Here is a 23268-nt window from a genome sequence, read left to right as displayed (position 1 = left end):
AGGCAACTCTCAACTTACCTTATATATTTTTTAAAAAATAATTTTATAAGTTGTGTGTCCTTGTTTCTCAATTTGATCCCTTAACGTGGTTTTGTATGTTTTGTGGTATTTTATGCATTGTGATTTGCTGTTTTTTTTATTGATTACAGATTAGTAATTCTTTAGTGTAATTGTTAAGTGCAGAAGGTTTAATTATTATTTGCTGATGTTTAATTTTACTGTTTACTGTTGGATTTTAATGGATTATTGAATACCGTATTGCCTTACAGTGGTACCTTGGGTTACAGATGCTTCAGGTTACAGACTCCGCTAACCCAGAAATAGTACCTTGGATTAAGAACTTTGCTTCAGGATGAGAACAGAAATCGTGCAGTGGTGGCGGCAGTGGGAGGCCCCATTAGCTAAAGTGGTGCTTCAGGTTAAGAACAGTTTCTTTTTTTTAAAAAAAAAATATTTATTACTTTTCCAACAATTTAAACACTACAAAATAATAAAAAAGAACAATACAATACACAGACACTACATAACACTAACACATTAAGCTAACAAAACAAAACAAAAACAGTTTAAAAAACATCAAATAATTTTAATATCTTATCTTTCATTCACTTATTTCCACGACCTCCTCACACCTCCCTTTTTGTATTCCACTTCTGTTAATTGTTTCAGCAATTCCTTTCCATCTTCCTCTGTTTTCTATCCTATAATTATCTTAGCACATTCTAACCTTATTTTCCCTTTAATACTCTATTAATCTGTTTATACTTAATTCCTTATAACATTTCTACTAAAGCCGTATAACTTCATTCCAACGGACCTCCAGAACAAATTAAGTACTAAACCCGAGGTACCACTGTATTTGATATAAGCTGTTTATTTTAAAGATATTCTTACTTTTTATATTGGATCAGATTGTTACTATTATTTTAATGTGTGTTGGAAGCTGCCCAGAGTGGCTAGGGTATAAATATTATTATTATTATTATTATTATTATTATTATTATTATTATTATTATTATTAAAACGCCCTACCCCCATCTTTGGGGAGCAGGACTATTTCATAAAATCAGATTGTGGATTAACTGAACCCTGACAAAGACCAGCCATGCAACACTTGCTACCGCTCAGCCAATGAAACAGATTCCATCCAAGCATTTTCCTTTATTTTGATCTTTATTGAACCAGAAAGGGGAAATGCTGTCATCCAGGCCTGGTGGCTCTGCGTCCCTTCCATTTAAACAGACGAGCGCATGAGAATCGCCGGTGGCACCTTCTTGTCTGAAAACTCTCTGTGACCTTGAGAACCGTGCAGACCTCAGAAATCCAACCGGTGCGGATTCTTCAGGCGTAGCGGTGCAGAGATAGCCTGATGAATTGCTGCCTGTCATGCAGCTGTTGCCGACGCAGAGCTTCTGTCCTTTAAAGAGTTGGCAAACTTACTCTTCTCGGCCCCAGAAGGGTTTGCTGAATTGAAGCAAAACTGAGGGGGAAGAACTGAGACTGAGTTTGGGGTTATTTCAAACTTTATTAAGGGAGGTAAAGGTAAAGAGACCCCTGACCATTAGGTCCAGTCACGGACGACTCTGGGGTTGTGGCGCTCATCTCGCTTTACTGGCCGAGGGAGCCGGTGTACAGCTTCCGGGTCATGTGGCCAGCATGACTAAGCCGCTTCTGGCGAACCAGAGCAGCGCACGGAAACGCCGTTTACCTTCCCGCCGGAGTGGTACCTATTTATCTACTTGCACTTTGAGGAGCTTTCGAACTGCTAGGTTGGCAGGAGCAGGGACCGAGCAATGGGAGCTCACCCCATCGCGTGGATTCGAACCGCCGACCTTCTGATCGGCAAGTCCTAGGCTCTGTGGTTTAACCCACAGAGCCACCCGCGTCCCCTTATTAAGGGAGATGTTTCAGAATAGTCGGGGGCCCTGGGGGTGAATTTATGGAACCAAGGGGACGGTGCCCTGAAAAAGTCTGGGAGCCACTGGTTCGAAACATGACATTCAAAGCATGATGCACCAAACAGCTCGACGAGGGAAGCGACAGCTTGGAAATATATCCTGTGTGGGCCTCAGCGCATGGCTCCTTCCCCTCTTGAAAAGTCTGGGTTTACGGCTCTCTCTGAGGCTGAATACTCTGCACCCAGGGGTCTCTGAAGGGCACAGGAGCTGCTGTGACAATGGCGCCCCCGTGCTGCCCAGGGGAGCCCTCCCGCAAGATGGGGGACAGCTGCTCCTCCTGGTCTTCACCGTTCTGCCCCCGCTTGCCGCCTCTGTTCAAGTTGCGCAGCCCTGAGGACAGAAGGCAGGCGGTCAGCAGGGCCCCGGCCAGGGCGCATAGAACCGCGCCCACGGCTTGGCAGATCCCCAAGGCGTTGTTGTATTCCACCGCCTTCTGGTCGAGCACCACGAACTCTGCCTCGCCGATCCCTTCCAACTTGGGGGGCAGGAGGTACCCCGTGGCCAAAGCCGAGGCGCCAATGAGCAGCAGCAGGGTCCCAGCCGAGAGGGTCACCTGGGGGTGGAAAAGAACAGGATGAGAATGCGGCAGCTAGACTGGTGACTGGGAGCGGCTGCCGAGACCATATAACACCGGTCTTGAAAGACCTGCATTGGCTCCCAGTACGTTTCCGAGCACAATTCAAAGTGTTGGTGCTGACCTTGAAAGCCCTAAACGGCCTCGGCCCAGTAGACCTGAAGGAGCATCTCCACCCCCATCGTTCTACCCAGACATTGAGGTCCAGCTCCGAGGGCCTTCTGGCGGTTCCCTCATTGCGAGAAGCCAAGTTACAGGGAACCAGGCAGAGGGCCTTCTTGGTAGTGGCACCCGCCCTGTGGAATGCCTTCCCACCAGCTGTCAAAGAGAAAAACAACTACCAGACTTTTAGAAGGCATCTGAAGGTAGCCCTGTTTAGGGAAGCTTTTAATGTTTATTGGTTATTGTATTTTAGTGTTCTGTTGGAAGCCGCCCAGAGTGGCTGGGGAAACCCAGCCAGATGGGCGGGGTATAAATAATAAATTATTATTATTATATTATCAATGTGTACAGACACAGAGCGGCTTTTGCTGTGGAATGGGAAGTTTTCGCTGTGCGTTGTTGCTTCTGGGCAAATTGAGGCAGATGGCTGTGCCCTTCAGTACACTTCAATGTGGTTCAATTAAGTCAATGGCACTTGGCATGCCACCACGGAGACGGTAAGAAAGGAAGCAACCTTTGGAAATTTCCCCATAAAACAATGATCCTGTGCACGCTAACTTTCGGGCAAGAGATCCATTTAAATAGGGTTACGGCCCAGATTAGCAAGAGGTAAAGGGACCCCTGACCATTAGGTCCAGTCATGGCCGACTCTGGGGTTGTGGCGCTCATCTCGCTTTATTGGCCGAAGGAGCCGGCGTACAGTTTCCGGGTCATGTGGCCAGCATGACTAGGCCGCTTCTGGCGAACCAGAGCAGCGCACGTAAACGCCGTTTACCTTCCTGCCAGAGCGGTACCTATTTATCTACTTGCACTTTGACGTCCTCTCGAACTGCTAGGTTGGCAGGAGCAGGGACCGAGCAACGGGAGCTCACCCCGTTGCGGGGATTCGAACCTCCAACCTTCTGATCGGCAAGTCCTAGGCTCTGTGGTTTAACCCACAGCTCCACCTGCATCCCTCTAGCAAGAGGTACTTTATTATTATTATTATTATTATTATTATTATTATTATTATTATTCGCCACCGCCTCCTCCTCCTCTAAAATGTCTCGAGGTGGCTTGCAAGATGAAAAACAAGCGATACAGCAATCAAAACTAGGAAAGTCAAAACAAAATACCCAAACATGCCTAGAACTGGCCTCTGAGCATGCCAGAAGTGCCTCTGAGTGCATGCAAAGTGCTTTCTCCACACACTTCAATACCAGGATCACCCAGTGCACACCTAAGATTAATGGGAAAATGCTTTCGGGCTGGTTGTGGCTCAGCCTTTGGCAACCTGGCTCTCCCCAGGTATTTTGTACTGAAGCTCCCATCAGCCCCAACGAGTGCATTTGAGGGGGCACACATTTGGCAAGGCTGCATTAGCCCCCGCCCTAAGCTTTTTAAAGATTGAAGTCTACACCCCGAAGACCATCCCTGCAATTCAAGGAAGGGACCACAAATCCCAGACTTGCGGCAGCAGTGCGGTGTGGCAGAGGATTCCTAGCCAGTGGGCGCAGCAGCTGGGTGGAGCTCTCGAATCGCCCAGGGGTGAACCCAGCCAAGGTGGCACCAGGAGGTGCAAACCCTGGAGCTTGAAGCTTGTAGTGAGTGGCAGGATGTGAGCTCCAGAACCCCCATGCTCCTTCTGGGAGTGCCAGGATGCTCCAGCACATGTCTGCAGGTGGCGCCAGAGTCATCCCAGAAGCTGCCTGGTCTTCGTTGACCTGAGGTTGCTCCCAGTGGAGACGGGGCATCTGCCTGGCCTGGCCTGGCCTTAGCAACCGCTGCTGCCTTCCTATAATACTTGCTGGCTGCCTGTTCCCTTGGAGAGATGCCCTGGGTTTGCCCCCAAACTCCCCCTCCCATTTGCATGCAGAAGGTCCCTGGTCCACCCCACTGGCAGCATCCCCAGGTAGGGAATCTCCTGTGCTGGAAGCTCTAGATTGCTGCTGCCTGCCAGAGTAGGCATTCCTGAGCTAGATTGACCAGCAGTCTGGCTCGATTTAAGGCAGCTTCCTATATCCCTAACAAATAAACTCTGCACATGCTCAAGGGGCAGTTTTTCTTAAGCTGCTTTAATAGATGCTGGCGGTGGGGAGAAGGAGAAACTCCTCACATGCTCAGAGGCGCTTAGTCTGAAAGGCCTGAAAGCAGCAACAACAAAAGGCAGGCACTTGTTAGAGTCCTTACCTTCCAGAGGACAGAGGACCAGCCGCTGCTGGCTGAAGATTTTGGGGGCAAATCCAGTTCGTCATCCAGATTCGCTCCGGTGCAATCCTCATAGAAAAGGTGCAGGTAGGAACGAACCCCGTACCATTTCCCCCGCTCCATGCCTGGGCCCCGGCTGCAGCCGCACAGATGCTGGCAGGATGTGGGCATTGGACCTGAGTGGGGCACAGCAAATGCGTCAGGCTCGCTCGGTTCCAAGAGGCTGGCCGGCCGTTCCGTCAAAACCAGACAGACAGGGAGGACTTCGAGAGTAAATGGGGAACCGTGCCGAATATTGGGACGGGTCTGCAGGTCATGCGATTGTTCCACCACCAGGTATAAAATATGTTATACAGATGGGACCTGCAACTAAATTTTGCAGCCTGGCGTGCTCCCTGCTCAACCAGCCGGGCATGACCTCTCCCAGGTTGCTCCATTCCGTCCCCACTTCTCCCCAGTTTCCTGTCTCCACTAACATTACCACCAGCAGCCAGCTAGGATTCTGTGCCCATTGGACATGCTGAATCTTCATGGGGCTCGTTGGAGGATTTCCCCCTCTCTCTTAAAAGAGGGTTATTGATTGTTTTCCAAACCTCAGGATGGACACAGGACTCCACATGTGGTCTGACCAAGGCAGAATAGAGTGATACTGTTGCTTCCCTTTTTGAATTGTGGTGCTGGAGGAGACTCTTGAGAGTCCCATGGACTGCAAGAAGATCAAACCTCTCCATTCTGAAGGAAATCAGTCCTGAGTGCTCACTGGAAGGACAGATCCTGAAGCTGAGGCTCCAATACTTTGGCCACCTCATGAGAAGAGAAGACTCCCTGGAAAAGACCCCGATGCTGGGAAAGATGGAGGGCACAAGGAGAAGGGGACGACAGAGGAGGAGATGGTGGGACAGTGTTCTCGAAGCTACCAGCATGAGTTTGACCAAACTGCGGGAGGCAGTAGAAGACAGGAGTGCCTGGCGTGCTCTGGTCCATGGCGTCACAAAGAGTCGGACACAACTAAATGACTAAACAACGACATTGCTTTCCTTGACCTGGACACTAGACTTCTGTAGATGCAGCCTAGAATAACATTAGCTTTTTTTGCCGCTGCATCACCCTGTTGGCTCATGTTCAGCTTGTGGTCCACTAGCCCTAGATGCTGTGGCCTAGATGGGCCACTGGCCTGATCCAGCAGCCAAGCTCTCCTTCGGAGAAGCAAATTCACCTTTAGGACTACTTGGAAAGCAAGTCATATTGGTGTAAGGATAGTACAGTCATACCTCGGCTTACAGATGCTTCAGGATGCGTTTTTTTGGGTTACGGACTCACCGAAGTACTGGAACAGGTTACTTCTAGGTTTCGGCAGTCGCGCATTCACAGAAGTGCTAAATTGCGCTTTGCGCATGCACAGAAGTTTTGAATCACAATCTGCGTGTGCGCATGCGCGGTGCTGCAGGTTGTGAACACTGCAGATTGCAAACGTGCTTCCCGCACGGATCACATTCGCGACCCGAGCGTCCACTGTACTGTAATGATAGCTTAGTTTGAATGTGAACTCAACGTTGAATCATGGAACCCTAGAATTAGGTCATCTGGTCCAACTCCCAGCTGAATCTCAGCTAAAGAATCCATGACAAATAGCCATCCAACCTCGGCTTAAAATATGCTGGTTTCCTGAAACAATTGCCGTCATGCATCCCTGGAATCTCACCCAGAATAGCTCCAGGAGAAGAGGTACTCCTGGCGTTTATTAACGGATCCTTCTCCATTAAGGGCACTTGGGATAACAGCTGGGCTCTTCTCCAAAATGATTTGTTGGCTTCAGCAACTGACAGGGGCAGATTGGAGGCATTTTTGTGTGGCCTGAGGGGAGACCCCCACCCCATCTGTAAGCTGATCGTGAGCCCCTTTCAAATTTGGCAGGATGCTGTTGGTTCTGGAAAGATGGAGGGACACTGCTCTGTTTCTATACAGCGGTACCTTGGTTCTCAAATGCCTTGGTTCCCAAACGCCAAAAACCCGGAAGGAAGTGTTCCAGTTTTCGAATGTTTTTTGGAAGCTGAACGTCCAATGTGGCTGTCAGCTATTGTTTCTGGGGTGCCTGCACCAGTCAGAGGCTGAGCCTTGGTTTTTGAACATTTTGCAAGTCAAACGGACTTCCAGAACGGATTAAGTTTGGCGCTTTTATTTTTGCTATTCATTTTGAATTTTTGTTTTTGAAGCTTCTTCAGTTAATTTGTTTTTGTGACTGTGGAACCCAGCTCAGCTACTGATTGATTGATTGATTGTGTGACTGTGGAAATGGATAAAAGCCCGCCATCCAAACAACGACTATCATCAGTGTGGGTAAGGAAAAAAAATTATTTTACTTTTTATCATCTATATCTGAATTATTTTATAGTACAGTATATTGATTATTGCTTTCCATTTTATGGCTCAATGGTCTCATTAGATAATAAAATTCATGTTAAATTGCTGTTTTAGGGATTGTTTTTAAAAGTCTGGAACGGATTAATCTGTTTTGCATTACTTTCTATGGGAAAGCACGCCTTGGTTTTGGAACGCTTTGGTTTTGGAACGGACTTCCGGAAAGGATTAAGTTTGAGAACCAAGGTACCACTGTATCACATTCACATCCAACTCTTCCTCCATCTAGGAGGACCATGCAGGGCTGGCCTCGCAGGGGTTTTTTGGTGTGTGCTCACCACAACCCTACGAGGTAGGCTAGTCTAAGAGGTAAGTGACTGGCTGAAACATACACCCACAGTCTCCCCCACCATGAGCTTTGTGGCCAGGGGCAAACTACACATTACAAATTGTTTTTAGGGTTTTTTTGCTTTATTTTAAAGGTATTGTTTAGATGAATGGGAGGAAGGGCGGGGTATAAATTTAATAAATACAGTGGTACCTCAGGTTACAGACGCTTCAGGTTACAGACTCCGCTAACATAGAAATCGTACCTTGGGTTAAGATCTTTGCTTCAGGATGAGAACAGAAATCGCGTGGCGGCGGCTGTGGGAGGCCCCATTAGCTAAAGTGGTGCTTCAGGTTAAGAACAGTTTCAGATTAAGAACAGACCTCCGGAACGAATTAAGTTCTTAACCAGAAGTACCACTGTAGATAGTAGAAATCAATCAATAAATGAACCATAAAAGCAGCTTTGGGAGGGGGCCAGCTTGAGAAGAGGGGGAGAGGCCCGCTTCATCGTTTCCTCATCAAGTGGGCACACATGGTTCTGGGAGTGGCCGCCGAGACCACATAACGGCAGTCCTGAAAGACCTATGTTGGCCCCCAGTACGTTTCTGAGCACAATTCAAAGTGTTGGTGCTGACCTTTAAAGCCTTACATGGCCTCGATCCAGTATACCTGAAGGAGCGTCTCGACCCCCATCGTTCAGCCCAGACACTGAGGTCCAGCGCCGAGGGCCTTCTGGTGGTTCCCTCCCTGTGAGAAGTGAGGTTACAGGAAACCAGGTAGAGGGCCTTCTCAGTGGTGGCACCTGCCCTGCAGAACGCCCTCCCATCATATGTCAAGGAAATAAACAACTCTCTGACTTTTAGAAGACATCTGAAGGCAGCCCTGTTTGGGGAAATTTTTAGTGTTTGATGTTTTATTGTGGTTTTAATATTCTGTTGAGTACCGCCCAGAGTGGCTGGGGAAACCCAGCCAGATGGGTGTGGTAGAAATATATTATTATTATTATTATTATTATTATTATTATTATTATTATTATTATTGGGAGGGGCATGGGACCCCCTGCAAACAGGGGTGGGCAATGCATCATGGTACCCAGGGGTGTGTTTGTGTGTGTTTGCATACAAATGGGAGTGCCAGAAGACTGCTGTTCCTAAACCATCACACACACAAACCAGGAACAAAACCAACACCTTGGATCAGAGAAACTTTCTCAGATCCTTCAGACAGAAAGTGCAGAAGGTTTTCCTGCACCTCCGCGAAGCATCCAGGCGCAGCAATTTATTTATTTATCACATTTATAACCCCGCCTGTTCCTCCAGGGAGCTTGAGATGGTTCTCCTCCACATCCATTCCATCTTGACAAAAACCCTGTGAGGTAGGCTAGGCTGAGAGAGGAAATGACTGGCTCCCAAGGTCACCCACGGTGACCTTTGCTGCCATGTGTGCATTCGAACCCTGGTCCCTCCCAGGCCCTGGTCCAGCGCTCGCTAGCCACTATACCGCACTGCCCCTCTTTGCAATGCCTCCTTGCAGCCCTGTGAGAGGAAGACTGGCTGCCCTTCCCCCCTCCTTCCCTCCCGCTTTCCTTTCTGCTCCCCGCACCCCACCCCATCAGTTCAGCCTGCCTGGCTGTGAGCTGGCTGCATCCTGTTTCCCTGATTGGCCGTTGCCATGGGGACCGCCTCAAGCAGAGAGGAGGGAGGATGGCTGCAAAGCCCACTCCATCCTTCAGCATGCTGAGAGCCAGACCCAGATCCAAGGGCTGGTGGGGTGGGGAGGGAGCAAGTGCTGAACCCACGGAGTTCCTCCTTCTGGAAAAGGCCTTATCCCAGCCTCCGGCCTGTAACCTAAAACCCTTCAGTAAGGTTAGGCTACCCACCCGGCAGGGAGAGGAAAAGGCTGCTGTTGCTTTAAATTGCTTTTATTCAACAGCACAAACTGAGAGGCAGTGTTGCGCAGTGGCTAGAGCGGTTCTCTTGTGAACCACCCTGGGATCGTCGCTGTTGTTTTTTTTAAAAAAAGAACAATTTTTGTCCATGGAGGCGCAGGTCATTTCTGTGTCCAGGGCAGCTGTCTACCAGCTCCATCTGGTACGCAGGCTGAGACCCTCCCTGCCCACAGACTGTCTTGCCAGAGTGGTGCATGCTCTGGTTATCTCCCCCTTGGACTACTGCCATGCGCTCTCCGTGGGGCTACCTTTAAGGTGACCCAGAAACTACAACTAATCCAGAACTAAGACCACATAACACCGGTCCTGAGCGTTGGCTCCCAGTACATTTCTGGGCACAATTCAAAGTGTTGGTGCTACCTTTAAAGACCTAAATGCTGCCTTGGCCCAGTATACCTGAAAGAGCATCTTCACCCCCATCTTTCTGCCCGGACACTGAGGTCCAGCTCTGAGGGCCTTCTGGCTGTTCCCTCGCTGCGAGAAACAAAGTTACAGGGAACCAGACAGAAGGCCTTCTCGGTGGTGGCGCCTGCCCTGTGGAACGCCCTCCCACTAGATGTCAAAGAGAAGAACAACTACCAAACTTTTAGAAGACATCTGAAGGCAGCTGTAGAGTGTCCGAGGGCGTGTGTGCAGTCTGGACGGACGTTGCGCGTGTGCCACCAGGTGGTTTGCCCCGCTCCTCGGCATCTGGCCCTGGGTGCCGGAGAGGGTTTGTCCGCCACTTAGCTGAGCACAACCACATTATCCCCACCTAAGGATCCTGGTAACCGGTATTCAGAATAATAACAAATTTAAAGAAGTGTTTGGCTTCCAGCAGTGGAGGAAGAACAGTGTCAGGAATGCGTGCCGGAGCCAGACCCTGTGACCAATAGGACTTTGCAGGACTGGGGCCTTCCTAAGTTTGTTCTGAAGAGGCAAGGTGCGGCCTCACAGGTGAGGCTGATTGCAGCACCTGGTGGCAAGAGTCGGGAAGGGATATAAGGTCAGCATCTTCCCTTCGGCTCTTTGTCACAGCAACACGCTCCCTGCCTTGCTACACTTGACTCCTTGACTCCTTGCTTCATGACCCTCGGACCCTCGGCTTCTGGACTCCTGGTTCTCTGACCCTCAGACTCTTGGCTCCTGACTCCTGGCTTCTGGACTCCCGTTCATGCTCCCACCCCGACATCTTGCCCCCGATCCTTACGTCCCCAGCTGGGACTTCAATCGCCTGTGAACTGGACCATGACAAACAGAGCCATTGTGGCCGCTGATTGTCTTAAATGGGCCATGGCTGGGCCTTCTATTTCCCTCTCCTGGTATAGCAGAAGTGACAGAATTGGCCCTATCCACTTCCCCCTACTAATAAGAAGAGGCTGCTGGATCAGGCTAATGTGGCCCATCTAGGCCAGCATCCTGTTCTCACAGATGCCCCAATAAGAAAACCGGTAAGCAGGACTCGAACCCAGACCCCTCTCCCCTCCTCCTGTGGTTTCTAGCAACAGGCATTCAGGAGCATTGCCGCTACCAACTGTGGAGTCATCCTGACTAGAAGCCCTGTCCTAATTGGTGTGATCCTGTTTCATTTCAAAGCGGGTGGCTGTCCCTGCCTGCTGTGGCAGGGAGTCCCATAGCTTAACGGGGCAAAGAACTGCTTCATTTCATCTGTCCTGGGCCTTCCAACAAAGACCTGTTCCGCCGCAGCTCCTCACCTGCGTTTGGGCGCCAGCCCAGGAAGTCCTCCTAGCGCATCTCTCTGCCTCTCTGCCGGCAGCGACAAGCCACAGGTGGGCACCCGCCGGAGTGGAAGAGACAGGGCAGCCGCCCCTGCCGCCGGTTCACAAAGGAGGCAGGCTGTGTCATCCGTGCCAGGCAGCAAAATGCCCAATGCCCTTTTGCCACCCCCTCATGGCCAGGTCAGCCGGGCAGGGTGCTTGGCGGGGCGGCCGTTTCTCTGTGGCAGCAGGCAGAGACGAGGTTTGCTGCCCGCCGGTGGCTGCGAGCGCAGCTCCAGAGTGCCAGGCTGCCAGTGTCTGAGTCAGTCGCTCTCAGAAATGGATGTCTCCACGGGGACGAGAGCAGCTTTCTCGAGAGCGCAATGCCTCCCCGCCCGCTTGGCTGAGTCACGGCTGGCCTCGGCTGCCCACACCTCTGGCAGGCCCCAAATATTTGGAGCTGGGAAGCCGGGAAGGGAGAGTCGCTTTCGCTCTCTGAGGATGAACGTGGCAGCTTCTGCGGAATCCAATTATCTCGTTAACTGGGACCTTGCAGACAGAAGGAAACTAACACAAGCTCAGCGGGAAAGATGGAGCTCTCTGTGCCCGTACAGAAGGCAACTGGTTTTGACACCCCTCCAGCGCTAAATGGGTTTGGGATCCACCGTCGGAACTGGGGGCACGATCCACCTATTCCATGGAGAAATGGTGGGATTAAAATTTTGTTGCAGGCCACCCTAATTTCGTCAGATGGGTGGGGTACATTATTATTATTATTATTATTATTATTATTATTATTATTATTATCATCATCATCATCATCATCATCTCTGAGCAGTGTGAGATTCCAAAGGTTCCAGGTGCTCACCCAGAGTTCGTATTTCCTGGAGTTAAGTACCACTAGTACACCATTTTCATCAAATTTTCTCTGATTGTGTAACATGCCATAAATTTAATATCACATTTCCATAATTTCTCCCATTGATCCAGGCGAATTGCGTGACCTATATCGCATGCCCATTTAGTCATAACTTCTTTTACTTCTTCATCCTTTAACTCCCATTCTAATAATAAATTATACATTTTGGATATATTCTTTTTCGAGTTTTGTAATAATACTTTTCGTGATTTTGATTCTTCTTTTTCAAATCCTATTGCTTTGTCCTGATTAAATATTTGGGCAATTTGACGATACTGTAACCATGTGGTGCAGCATTTGGTCACCTCTTTGTATGGTCTTAATTTTAATTTTTTAAAATTAAAATAATTTTTTTAAAAAGAGTTTGTATTTCCTTCAGGAATGAGGCACAGCAGAGACTGTGGCGTTTTCATGCTACGTGGTTTATTTACACATATATATACCATATTTTCCCGTGTATAAGACACCCCCATGCATAAGATGCCACCTATTTTGGGAGACTCCAAATTAAGAAACACCCCCTCAGCACTACCTGTGTATAAGACGAGCCCCAATTCTAAACCTAATTTCCTGGTGGAAAAAACCCCTAGTCTTATACACGGAAAAATACAGTATATACAACTTGAGCCTGCAATGTGGGGGTTCATATCATGAACACTCCCAAACGCTCTTGTTTCTCATGCAGAAATCAGCCATGGCTTTCTCTCTGTTGGCTGTACTTGGGTAAATTAACCAAGCCTAGAGAGCTCTGTTGGTTTGAGCGTGGTGCTGACAGCTCCAAGGTTGCAGGTTCAATCCCCTAATGGGACTGCCGCCAATTCCTGCATTGCAAGGGGTTGGACTAGATGGCCGTCAGGGTCCCTTCCAACTTTACGATTCTATGAAGTCTACGAAATTGCTTTGGTTTGCCCTGAGCAAGAGAAAGTCTATAACCAGTTTAATAAATACTAATACTAATACTCCGTTCTCAGTCAGATCAATGGGGTTTCAGACACGAAATGAACATGCAATGGGACTCAGGATGAACTAAATTTGGATCCAAGCCATTTCCCCTGCTAGGAATGTAGCTCAGTACGGTCTACACAGGTGCGCAGCCTGGGAGTCATGCTGGACTCACAGCTGTCCATAGAGGCGCAGGTCAATTCTGTGTTCAGGGCAGCTGTTTACCAGCTCCATCTGGTACGCAGGATGAGACCCTACCTGCCTACAGACTGTCTTGCCAGAGTGGTGCGTGTTCTGGTTATCTCCCACTTGTATTACTGCAATGTGCTCTATGTGGGGCAGCCTTTGAAGGTGACCCGGAAACTACACCTAATCCAGAATACAGCAGCTAGACTGGTGACTGGGAGCAGCCGCCAAGACCACATAACACCAGTCTTGAAAGACCTACATTGGCTCCCAGTACGTTTCCAAGCACAATTAAAAGTGTTGGTGCTGACCTTTAAAATCCTAAACGGCCTCGGCCCAGTATACCTGAAGGAGCGTCTCCACCCCCATCATTCTGCCCGGACACTGAGGTCCAGCACCGAGGGCCTTCTGGTGGTTCCCTCATTGCAAGAAGTCAAGTTACAGGGAACCAGGCAGAGGGCCTTCTCGGTGGTGGCACCCGCCCTGTGGAACGCCCTCCCACCAGATATCAAAGAGAACAACAACTACCAGACTTTTAGAAGACGTCTGAAGGCAGCCCTCTTTAGGGAAGCTTTTAATGTTTGATGCATTACTGTATTTTAATATTTTGTTGGAAGCTTCCCAGAGTGGCTGGGGAAGCCCAGCACGATGGGCGGGGTATAAATAATAAATTATTATTATTATTATTATTATTATTATTATTATTATTATTACACTGACTGGCAGCTTCTCTCCGGAAAACAAGGGTGCTGGGTGGGAAAGCCATATCCCTGAGACAACCCATCTCCTGCCCTGGAAGAGTGTTGCGTTGATGCGCTGCCTTCGCGTCTTTCATCTGGGATACGCTCTGGTTCCCTGCCTTCCTTTCCTGACACTTAATTCACCCTGACAATTGAAGTGGGTGCCACACCCACCCTGCCTGGGAGCTGCTGGCTTGCGAGGGGAGAAGAGTCTGCTCTGGCCTTGTTTATGTGTGTCAAAGGCAGGCAGGCAAACTTATGACCTTCTAGAGGAGGGAGGCGAAATTAAAAGACGCCTGCTTCTTGGGAGAAAAGCAATGACAAACCTAGACAGCATCTTAAAAAGCAGAGACATCACCTTGCCAACAAAGGTCTGTATAGTTAAAGCTATGGTTTTCCCAGTAGTGATGTATGGAAGTGAGAGCTGGACCATGAAGAAGGCTGATCGCCGAAGAATTGATGCTTTTGAATTCTGGTGCTGGAGGAGACTCTTGAGAGTCCCATGGACTGCAAGAAGATCAAACCTCTCCATTCTGAAGGAAATCAGCCCTGAGTGCTCACTGGAAGGACAGATCCTGAAGCTGAGGCTCCAAGACTTTGGCCACCTCATGAGAAGAGAAGACTCCCTGGAAAAGACCCTGATGCTGGGAAAGATGGAGGGCACAGGGAGAAGGGGATGACAGAGGAGGAGACGGTGGGACAGTGTTCTTGAAGCTACCAGCATGAGTTTGACCAAACTGCGGGAGGCAGTAGAAGACAGGAGTGCCTGGCGTGCTCTGGTCCAGGGGGTCATGAAGAATCGGACACGACTAAACGACAAAACAACAACATAGGAGGGAGAAGTTCCCCTAAGATGCTCATCATCCTGCCTATCTCTGGAAATCTAGCTGCCTTCTAAAGGCTGCAGAGAGATACTTGCCATGTTTACCTCTGCTTGACAATAGCAATGGGAGAAGAGGCTGCTGGATCAGACCATCCGGTCCAGCATTCTGTTCTCACATTGGCCAGGCAGATGCCCTAATGGGGAACCAGCAAGCCGGATTCGAACACAAGAGCCCTGTGCCCTCCTTGGGTTCCCAGTGGCTGGTGCTCAGAAGCACATACTCCCCAACATTTCTCCGATGAAAATAGGGACATTCTATTCCATAATAATAGGAATACCCTGCTCATCTGACTGGGTTGCCCCAGCCACTCTGGGTGGCTTCCAACATATAATGATAAAACATTAAAAAACAACAACCCATCTCTGTACATTTCATTTGTCTGCCTTCATTTGTCTTCTAAAGGTTGTAGAGCAGGGGTCAGCAAACCTTTTCAGCAGGGGGCCAGTCCACTGTCCCTCAGACCTTGTGGGGGGCCGGACTATATTTTGATAAAATAATAATGAACAAATTTCTGTGCTCCACAAAGAACCCAGAGATGCATTTTAAATAAAAGGGCACATTCTACTCATGTAAAAACACGCTGATTCCCGGACCACCTGCGGGCCGGATTGAGAAGGCGATTGGGCTGGATCCGGCCCCAGGCCTTAGTTTTCCTACCCATGTTGTAGAGTTACTTATCTCCTTGGCTCGGAGGTTGCTTAACTCCATACCCTCCAAAATTTCTCCGATGAAAGTAGAGATGTCCTATGGAAAAGTGGGACATTCCAGAGTAAAATCAGAAACTAGGGCATCTTCTGTAAATCCGGGGCTGTTCCAGACCCCACTTGGATGGTCTGGAAGCCTGACTGCCTGCAGATGGAGAGACAGAACACAGCCACCTTGGGTGGTAGCTATTGGTGGATTTACATTCCACGAATTTGTCCAGCCATATTTGAAATCCGCCTAATTTGCTGGCCACCCCTGCCTCCTGTGGCAATGAGTTCCATAGTTCAACTATGCACTGGATTGTTGTTGTTGCTGTTTAGTCGTTTAGTCGTGTCTGACTCTTTGTGACCCCCTGGACCAGAGCACACCAGGCCCTCCTGTCTTCCACTGCCTCCCGCAGTTTGGTCAGACTCATGTTTGTAGCTTCGAGAACACTGTCCCACCATCTCGTCCTCTGTCGTCCCCTTCTCCTTGTGCACTGCATTAAGAAGTGCTATCTCTTATCTATCTCGAATCTTCCAACATTCCTTGTTTCCAGATTGCACCATTTAGGAAATATGCTAAAGCATATTTTTTGCAGACCTGCTGCCCTCCAGATGTTTTTACCCCCTGCAATGCCCATCATCCCTGACCAATGGTCCTGCTGGCCATGGGAGTCAAGCAACATCTAGAACATGGGTAGGCAAACTAAGGCCCGGGGGCCAGATCCAGCCCAATTGCCTTCTAAATCCGGCCCACAGACGGTCTGGGAATCAACGCGTTTTTACATGAGTAGAATGTGTCCTTTTATTTAAAATGCATTTCCGGGTTATTTGTGGGGCCTGCTGGTGTTTTTACATTAGTAGAATGTGTGGTTTTATTTAAGAATGCATCTCTGGGTTATTTGTGGGGCATAGGAATCTGTTCAAACCCCCCCCCCCATTATAGTCCGGGCCCCCACAAGGTCTGAGTGGACCGGCCCCCTGCTGAAAAAGTTTACTGACCCCTGATCTAGAAGGGACCAGGTTGGGGAAAGATGACCACCAGCACCTGTTGTGACGTGGGGTTTGTGATTTCAGCTCTCTTGACATAATATGCTGGAGACAGTTCTCTAGTAACACTTCTTTATTAAAGCAACAAGACTGAGACCTGAGGAGGGGAGAGCTACATTTATAGGGACAGGGAACTAGCTAGAAAGGATACATTTTGGAGGGAACAATATCAGGCAATCACAGTCCTGCCTTTTGGAGGAAACCAATAAGACAGAGGATCCAAATACAGCAGCTTAAATGAACCAATAGTAGCTGTACCCTCTGGAACCAAAAGTCAGTTACTTTACCCTAATGCAAATACAGACAATAATAATACAGATATAAAATCCTTTGACTCAATACACAACAGCACCCTCGCACAACTGCTTGCATGCACACCTGTTTCCCTCCGCAGTTTCTGGGTTGCTTTCAATCGATCCTGATCCCAGGGTGAATGAAGACTTCCAGAGCGTTTGTCCAATCCAGACACTGTCTGCATCACTGGGCCAGCAACAGCGGACTTTGGAGTCTGCCTTTCCGTTGCTAGGAAACGGTGGCGGCTGAGATGCTCTGTTGCTGGGATGCTGATGCTGCGGAGGGGGAGCTGGAGAGGAGAGAGTGCCAGCTTCCCTGTTGCCAGGATACGCCTGTTGTCGGGAGAGAGGGAAGGTGTGGCTTGTTGCCAAGGTGCCTCAGCGATGCCAAGCGCTTGGTCCTAGCAACAGCGCACCTCTCGCTGGTACCCTGTGCCCATTCCTCCGCAGGGCAGCTGATTGGTCCAGGGCAAGGGACCGAGGCACCGAGTGGCAGATTCCATCCACAGGTGCCATGGGAACAAGTTGCCAGCCACCTCTCGGTCTCCTGGCTCTTCTGCAGAGTTTGCAAGCATGCCGGGAAGGCTGTGGCTCAGTGACAGGAGCAGCTGTTTTGAACGCAGAAGGATCCAGGCCCAATCCTTGGTATCTGCAGGTAAAGGTAAAGGTAAAGAGATCCCTGACCATTAGGTCCAGTCGTGGCCGATTCTGGGGTTGCGGCGCTCATCTCGCTTTACTGGCCAAGGGAGCCGGCATACAGCTTCCGGGTCATGTGGCCAGCATGACTAAGCCGCTTCTGGCGAACCAGAGCAGCGCACAGAAATGCCGTTTACCTTCCCACCGGAGCGGTACAGTCATACCTCGAGTTGAATGTGCTTCGGGTTGAGCACGTTCAAGTTGCGCTCTGCGGCAACCTGGTAGTGACGGAGCACGTTACCTCTGGGTTTCGCCGCTCACACATGTGCAGACGCTCAAAATGACGTCGCGCGCATGCACAGAAGTGGCGAAACACGACCCGCGCATGCGCAGATGTGCCGTCACGTCTTGCATTCCATTCGGGATGCAAACAGGGCTCCGGAACGGATCCCGTTCGCATCCCGGGGTACCGCTGTACCTATTTACTGTATTTTTCGCTCTATAAGACGCACCAGACAACAAGATGCACCTAGTTTTTGGAGGAGGAAAACAAGCAAAAAAAATTCTGAATCTCAGAAGCCAGAACAGCAAGAGGGATCGCCACGCAGTGAAAGCAGCGATCCCTCTTGCTGTTCTGGCTTCTGGGATAGCTGCACAGCCTGCATTCACTCCATAAGACGCACACACATTTCCCCTTACTGTTTAGGAGGGAAAAAGTGAGTCTTATAGAGCAAAAAATACGGTATCTACTTGCACTCTGATGAACTGCTAGGTTGGCAGGAGCAGGGACCGAGCAACGGGAGCTCACCCCGTCGCGGGGATTCAAACCGCCAACCTTCTGATCGGCAAGCCCTAGCCTCTGGGGTTTAACCCACAGCGCCACCCGCATTGTATCTGCAGGTAGAACTGGGCACATGACCCCTGTCTGAAACTCCAGAGAACCTCTGCTGGTCATTGCAGATGATACTGAACTACTCAGTATTGTCCCAAATACTACTATCAGAACTTTGTTGTTGTTGTTGTTGTTTAGTCGTTTAGTCGTGTCCGATTCTTCATGACCCCCTGGACCAGAGCACGCCAGGCACTCCTGTCTTCCACTGCCTCCCGCAGTTTGGTCAAACTCATGCTGGTAGCTTCGAGAACACTGTCCAACCATCTCGTCCTCTGTCGTCCCCTTCTCCTTGTGCCCTCCATCTTTCCCAACATCAGGGTCTTTTCCAGGGAGTCTTCTCTTCTCATGAGGTGGCCAAAGTCTTGGAGCCTCAGCTTCAGGATCTGTCCTTCCAGTGAGCACTCGGGGCTGATTTCCTTCAGAATGGAGAGGTTTGATCTTCTTGCAGTCCATGGGACTCTCAAGAGTCTCCTCCAGCACCAGAATTCAAAAGCATCAATTCTTCGGCAGTCAGTCTTCTTCATGGTCCAGCTCTCACTTCCATACATCACTACTGGGAAAACCATAGCTTTAACTATGCAGACCTTTGTTGGCAAGGTGACGTCTCTATTTTTTAAGATGCTGTCTAGGTTTGTCATTGCTTTTCTCCCAAGAAGCAGGCGTCTTGTCCCAAATACCTCAACAAAAAGGCAGGATGAAAAGTTAGTTAATAACCAGTGACAGATTTGTTCTGTTAAATAGCAACTGTTTGCCGCATATTTTTTTAAAGTGTACACCAGCATTTTCAGGGCTAGACCAATCCTGAATGTACCTCTGAGGTGACTTATTTTCTCTGGCACCAATGGGGGCACAGAGTTGGGGGAGCCCCACAGTTGCTGGGCAAACACAGCCTTTGACTAACAGTCCCAGCGAGGTGCTTGCCGTTTGTCCAGGCAAAAGGTCTTGTCTGCTTTCTCGTTGTGAGGGTGGGAGTTAGGAAGACAGCCAGTTTTAGATCTTGGGCTACTCTTTCCCTCCTGCCTAATTGTAGATTTAGCAACAGGCGTGTTGACCCTGGGTCATGATTCTCACTTAAGGCACAAGAAATCCTCCGTTCAGATGCTGCAAAACCCTATTTGCATGCCTTGCTGGGGAAGAGGCGTTTTTTTCTAATGACCTCTCCAGAAGACCTTTGCATTGTGAATTCATGATGATTTGTGTTCATGACAGCGTCACGGCAGTACTGTGCAAACCTGAAAGAACTTTCTGACAATAAGAAAAGTGGAACTGTCTCCCTCGGAAGGTTTCAGGGGGTTGGACTAGATGAACCTGGAGGGGGGATCCCTTCCAACTCCACAATTCTATGATTCTATATATACTCTTGATACTGTTTTCACCTGCAGTGGTTTCAGGAGTGGACATACAGTGTTCCCTTGGTTCTCAAACGCCTTGGTACTCAAACAACTCGGAACCCAAACACTGCAAACCCGGAAGTAAGTGTTCTGGTTTGCGAACTTTTTCCGGAAGCTGAACATGCTCCGCTTTGAGAGTTACGCTTCCGATTTGAGTGCCACACTTCTGTTTGGAGTGTTACACTAATGATTTGAGTGTTACGCTGAGGTCTGTCTGTTTTTGCTGTTTATTTTGCATTTTTGTTTTTAGGGCTCTTTCATTTTTGTGCATATGTGGAACCCTGTTCAGCTACTGATTGATAGATTAGGTGACTGCAGTACCTTGTTTATTGTTCTCATTTTATGGATCAGTGGTCTTGTTAGATAGTAAAATTCATGTTAGATAGTAAAATTCTTGTTAGATAGTAAAATTCATGTTAAATTTCTAGGGGTTGTTTTTAAAAGTCTGGAACGGATTAATCTGTTTTGCATTACTTTCTATGGGAAAGCGCGCCTTGGTTTTGGAACGCTTTAGTTTTGGAACGGACTTCCAGAACGGATTAAGTTTGAGAACCAAGGTACCACTGTATTGCTTTGTTTCCTATCAGTGCATGTTCTGTAACATCCTCTTGAAGTCCTGAGATACCCTTTTTCAGACCACAAATATTCCAGTTTATTTTTTGGCCCGCTTCTGTTGCATGATAGCACAAGAGGGGTCTCTTCAGAAGGAAGCGTTGCTGTGAGACTGGGGAAGCATCTCAGAACCACTAAAAAAGTTGAATGAAGTGTGGACAGTCTGGTGTAAATCCAGCACTCTTGCACAGAAAACACTCACAAGGAAGGCTCTAACTTTCCTGATTTAAAGGAAACTACAAGAACATAAGAAGAGGCTGTTGGATGAGGCCAATGGCCCACCTTGTCCTCCATCCTGTTCCCACAGTGGCTGACCAAATGCCTCTAGGAAACCAGCAACCAGGATTTGAACACAAGACCCATCTCCCTTCCTGCAGTTTCTAGCAACTAGTTTGCAGAAGCATTGCTTCCTCCAATTGCAGAGGCAGAGCAATAGGTATCCTGGCTAGTAGCCATTGATAACCTTATTCCTCCAAGAATTTGTTTAATTCTCTTTTAAAGCTGTCCTGGTTGGTGGCCATCACGGCCTGCGGGAGCAAATCCCAGAGTCTATTTAGTTTTTACTTTCTTATTTATAAAAAACACATGCTGCTATTTCATTAAAAAACTGTTTACAACAAAAGTACATAAAGCCGTACAGTAAAAACTATGTTAAAAGTTGAAATCAGTAAATCAGCACAGGAAAAACTATGTGCTGTGTAAAAGAAGGGCACTCTATTCTCTGTCCTGAAGTCCACAAGAATTGCTCATTTCTGGACCTTTTCTAGACTCCACAATATCCTGTTTGAGGTGAGGCAACCAGAACTACACACAGTACTCCAAATGTGGTCACACCACAGCTTTGCAGAACAACATCGTTGCAATGGACAGTTTTATTTTCATTTGCTTTCTTAACCATCCCTAGCATGCTATCTGCCTCTTTTTTTGCAACTGCTGCACACAAGGAGCTTCTCTGCAGGTACCGCAAAACCCTGAGGTTTGCAAAAGCACCAAACAAGCAAACCCCCATTAGAAGAAAATAAAAGTTGCTTTGATCTTTTCGGTTGCCCTTTTCTGAACCTTATGGTTTGTGGCAGTTATGGGAGGGTAGACGAAAATGGCCTGGACAGCTTTCACAGACCCTTCAAATGTCCCTATTTTCCAGAGACGTCCTTGATTTAGAGAAGCCATTCCAGTTTCTGATTTGATCCCGCAATATCCCGCTTTTCCTTAGGACGTCCTTGTTTTCATTGGAGAAATGTTGGAGGGTATGGAGTTATCCGACCACCGAGCCATCTGAAGGCAATCCTGTACAGTGGTACCTCAGGTTGCAAACGGGATCCGTTCTGGAGGCCCGTTCGCAACATAAAAAGCTCGCAACCTGAAGCGCCGTATCTGCGCAGGTGTGTGGCGCGATTTGGTGCTTGTGCGCATGTGTGAAGCGCGATTCAGTGTTTCTGTGCATGCAGGAGCGGTGAAACCTGGAGGTAAACCTTTCCGGTACTTCCAGGGTGCCGCAGGACGCAACCTGAAAAAAAGTAACATGAAGCAAATGTAACATGAGGTATGACTGTATAGGGAAGTTTTTAAGGTAAAGGTAAAGGGACCCCTGACCATTAGGTCCAGTCGCAGCCGACTCTGGGGTTGCGGCGCTCATCTCGCTTTATTGGCTGAGGGTGCCGGCATACAGCTTCCGGGTCATGTGGCCAGCATGACTAAGCCACTTCTGGTGAACCAGAGCAGTGCACGGAAACGCCCTTTACCTTCCCGCCGGAGTGGTACCTATTTATCTACTTGCACTTTGACGTGCTTTCGAACTGCTAGGTTGGCAGGAGCACGGACCGAGCAATGAGAGCTCACCCCATCACAGGGATTCAAACCCCCAACCTTCTGATCAGCAAGTCCTAGGCTCTATGGTTTAACCCACAGCGCCACCCACATCCCTAGGGAAGTTTTTTAAAAAAAGTTTAATGTTTTATTTTGTTTTTATATATGCTGGAAGCTGCCCAGAGGCGCTGGGGCAACCCAGTAAGATGTGTGGGGTATAAATAGTAAAAATTCATCGGAGAAATGTTGGAGAGGATGTTTTCAGCAGATTTAGGGGGAGAAGAGAAGGAGGAAAGGAACAGCGGAGGTGAATTTTTGGGAAAGCTATTGGGAGTGACTCATCCTATTTCGCTCCAAGCACTTCTGGGATCAAGCAGGCGATATGGTTGGTCCAACCGGGAGCTGTGCTCCTCGCTGCCACCTTGACAACAAGCGTGGGTGGAAGACGACACCAACTATGGGCACGCAGAGCCCTGGAGATAAGGCAGAGGTTCAAGGTGATGGAAACAGATGCATCTTGGTCTAGATTTGGATGCTGTGTGTTGTCGTGGGCCGCTGTCTCTCTCGTAACAGGATCAGAGCTGTGGGATTAGGCCGCGCATCTCACGGCTGCGAGTTGCCCCGCAGGTCGCCCAATCCGCTATGCCCTGCCTGGTGTGATAGTCCTTAATAAGCCACACAAACAAGGGGACCAGCTGCCCAGCTTAATCCGCTGGTGGGCTTGCTTTCTAGGGCTAAAGGGATTGGGCCGGCTCCCTCGTTCCCGCACGCAGGGGTTTGTTTGGCTGTGCAAAGAGCCAGGATGATCCCAGCCCTTCCGGGGCCCGTTTGCCTGTTGGCTGCGGATCAGTGCAGTTGTCAGGAGTCAACAGGGCCGAGGACACCACCGCCCTGTTGCCGTGGAGACAGCATCCTCGTGGGGATGCTGGTGATGTCACCAAGATGCTGTTGGCAGAGCCCAGGGAAGATGCTCGGACTCTGGCGACCATTTTCTAGGGGAAATCTTCCAAAATCAGG

The 23268-nt window shown here is 49.0% G+C and overlaps 1 protein-coding gene across 1 annotated transcript; it reads right to left on the bottom strand.

Moving 5' to 3' along the window:
* Nucleotides 1-1154: 1154 nt before the first annotated feature.
* On the bottom strand, nucleotides 1155-5844 carry NRSN2 (neurensin 2). The gene is made up of 2 exons (XM_081868317.1): nucleotides 4864-5844; nucleotides 1155-2511 (listed from the first exon to the last, which is right to left on the bottom strand). Exons 1-2 carry the CDS (start codon nucleotides 5050-5052, stop codon nucleotides 2107-2109), a joined length of 594 nt encoding a protein of 197 aa, XP_081724443.1. The 5' UTR covers nucleotides 5053-5844; the 3' UTR covers nucleotides 1155-2106.
* Nucleotides 5845-23268: the final 17424 nt, after the last annotated feature.

The sequence above is a fragment of the Podarcis erhardii genome (genome assembly GCF_964252035.2).
Source record: "Podarcis erhardii genome assembly, chromosome: 6".
Taxonomy (NCBI): Eukaryota; Metazoa; Chordata; class Lepidosauria; order Squamata; family Lacertidae; genus Podarcis; species Podarcis erhardii.
This window is presented reverse-complemented; position numbering and strand designations above follow the sequence as displayed.

Bases quoted from the DNA above. Each gene is read 5' to 3' on its own strand.
- NRSN2 (XM_081868317.1), bottom strand. From the start codon at position 5,052: ATGCCCACATCCTGCCAGCATCTGTGCGGCTGCAGCCGGGGCCCAGGC. The intron at 2,512-4,863 runs GTAAGGACTCTA...TTCCACCCCCAG, and splicing joins GGTCCTCTGTCCTCTGGAAG to GTGACCCTCTCGGCTGGGAC.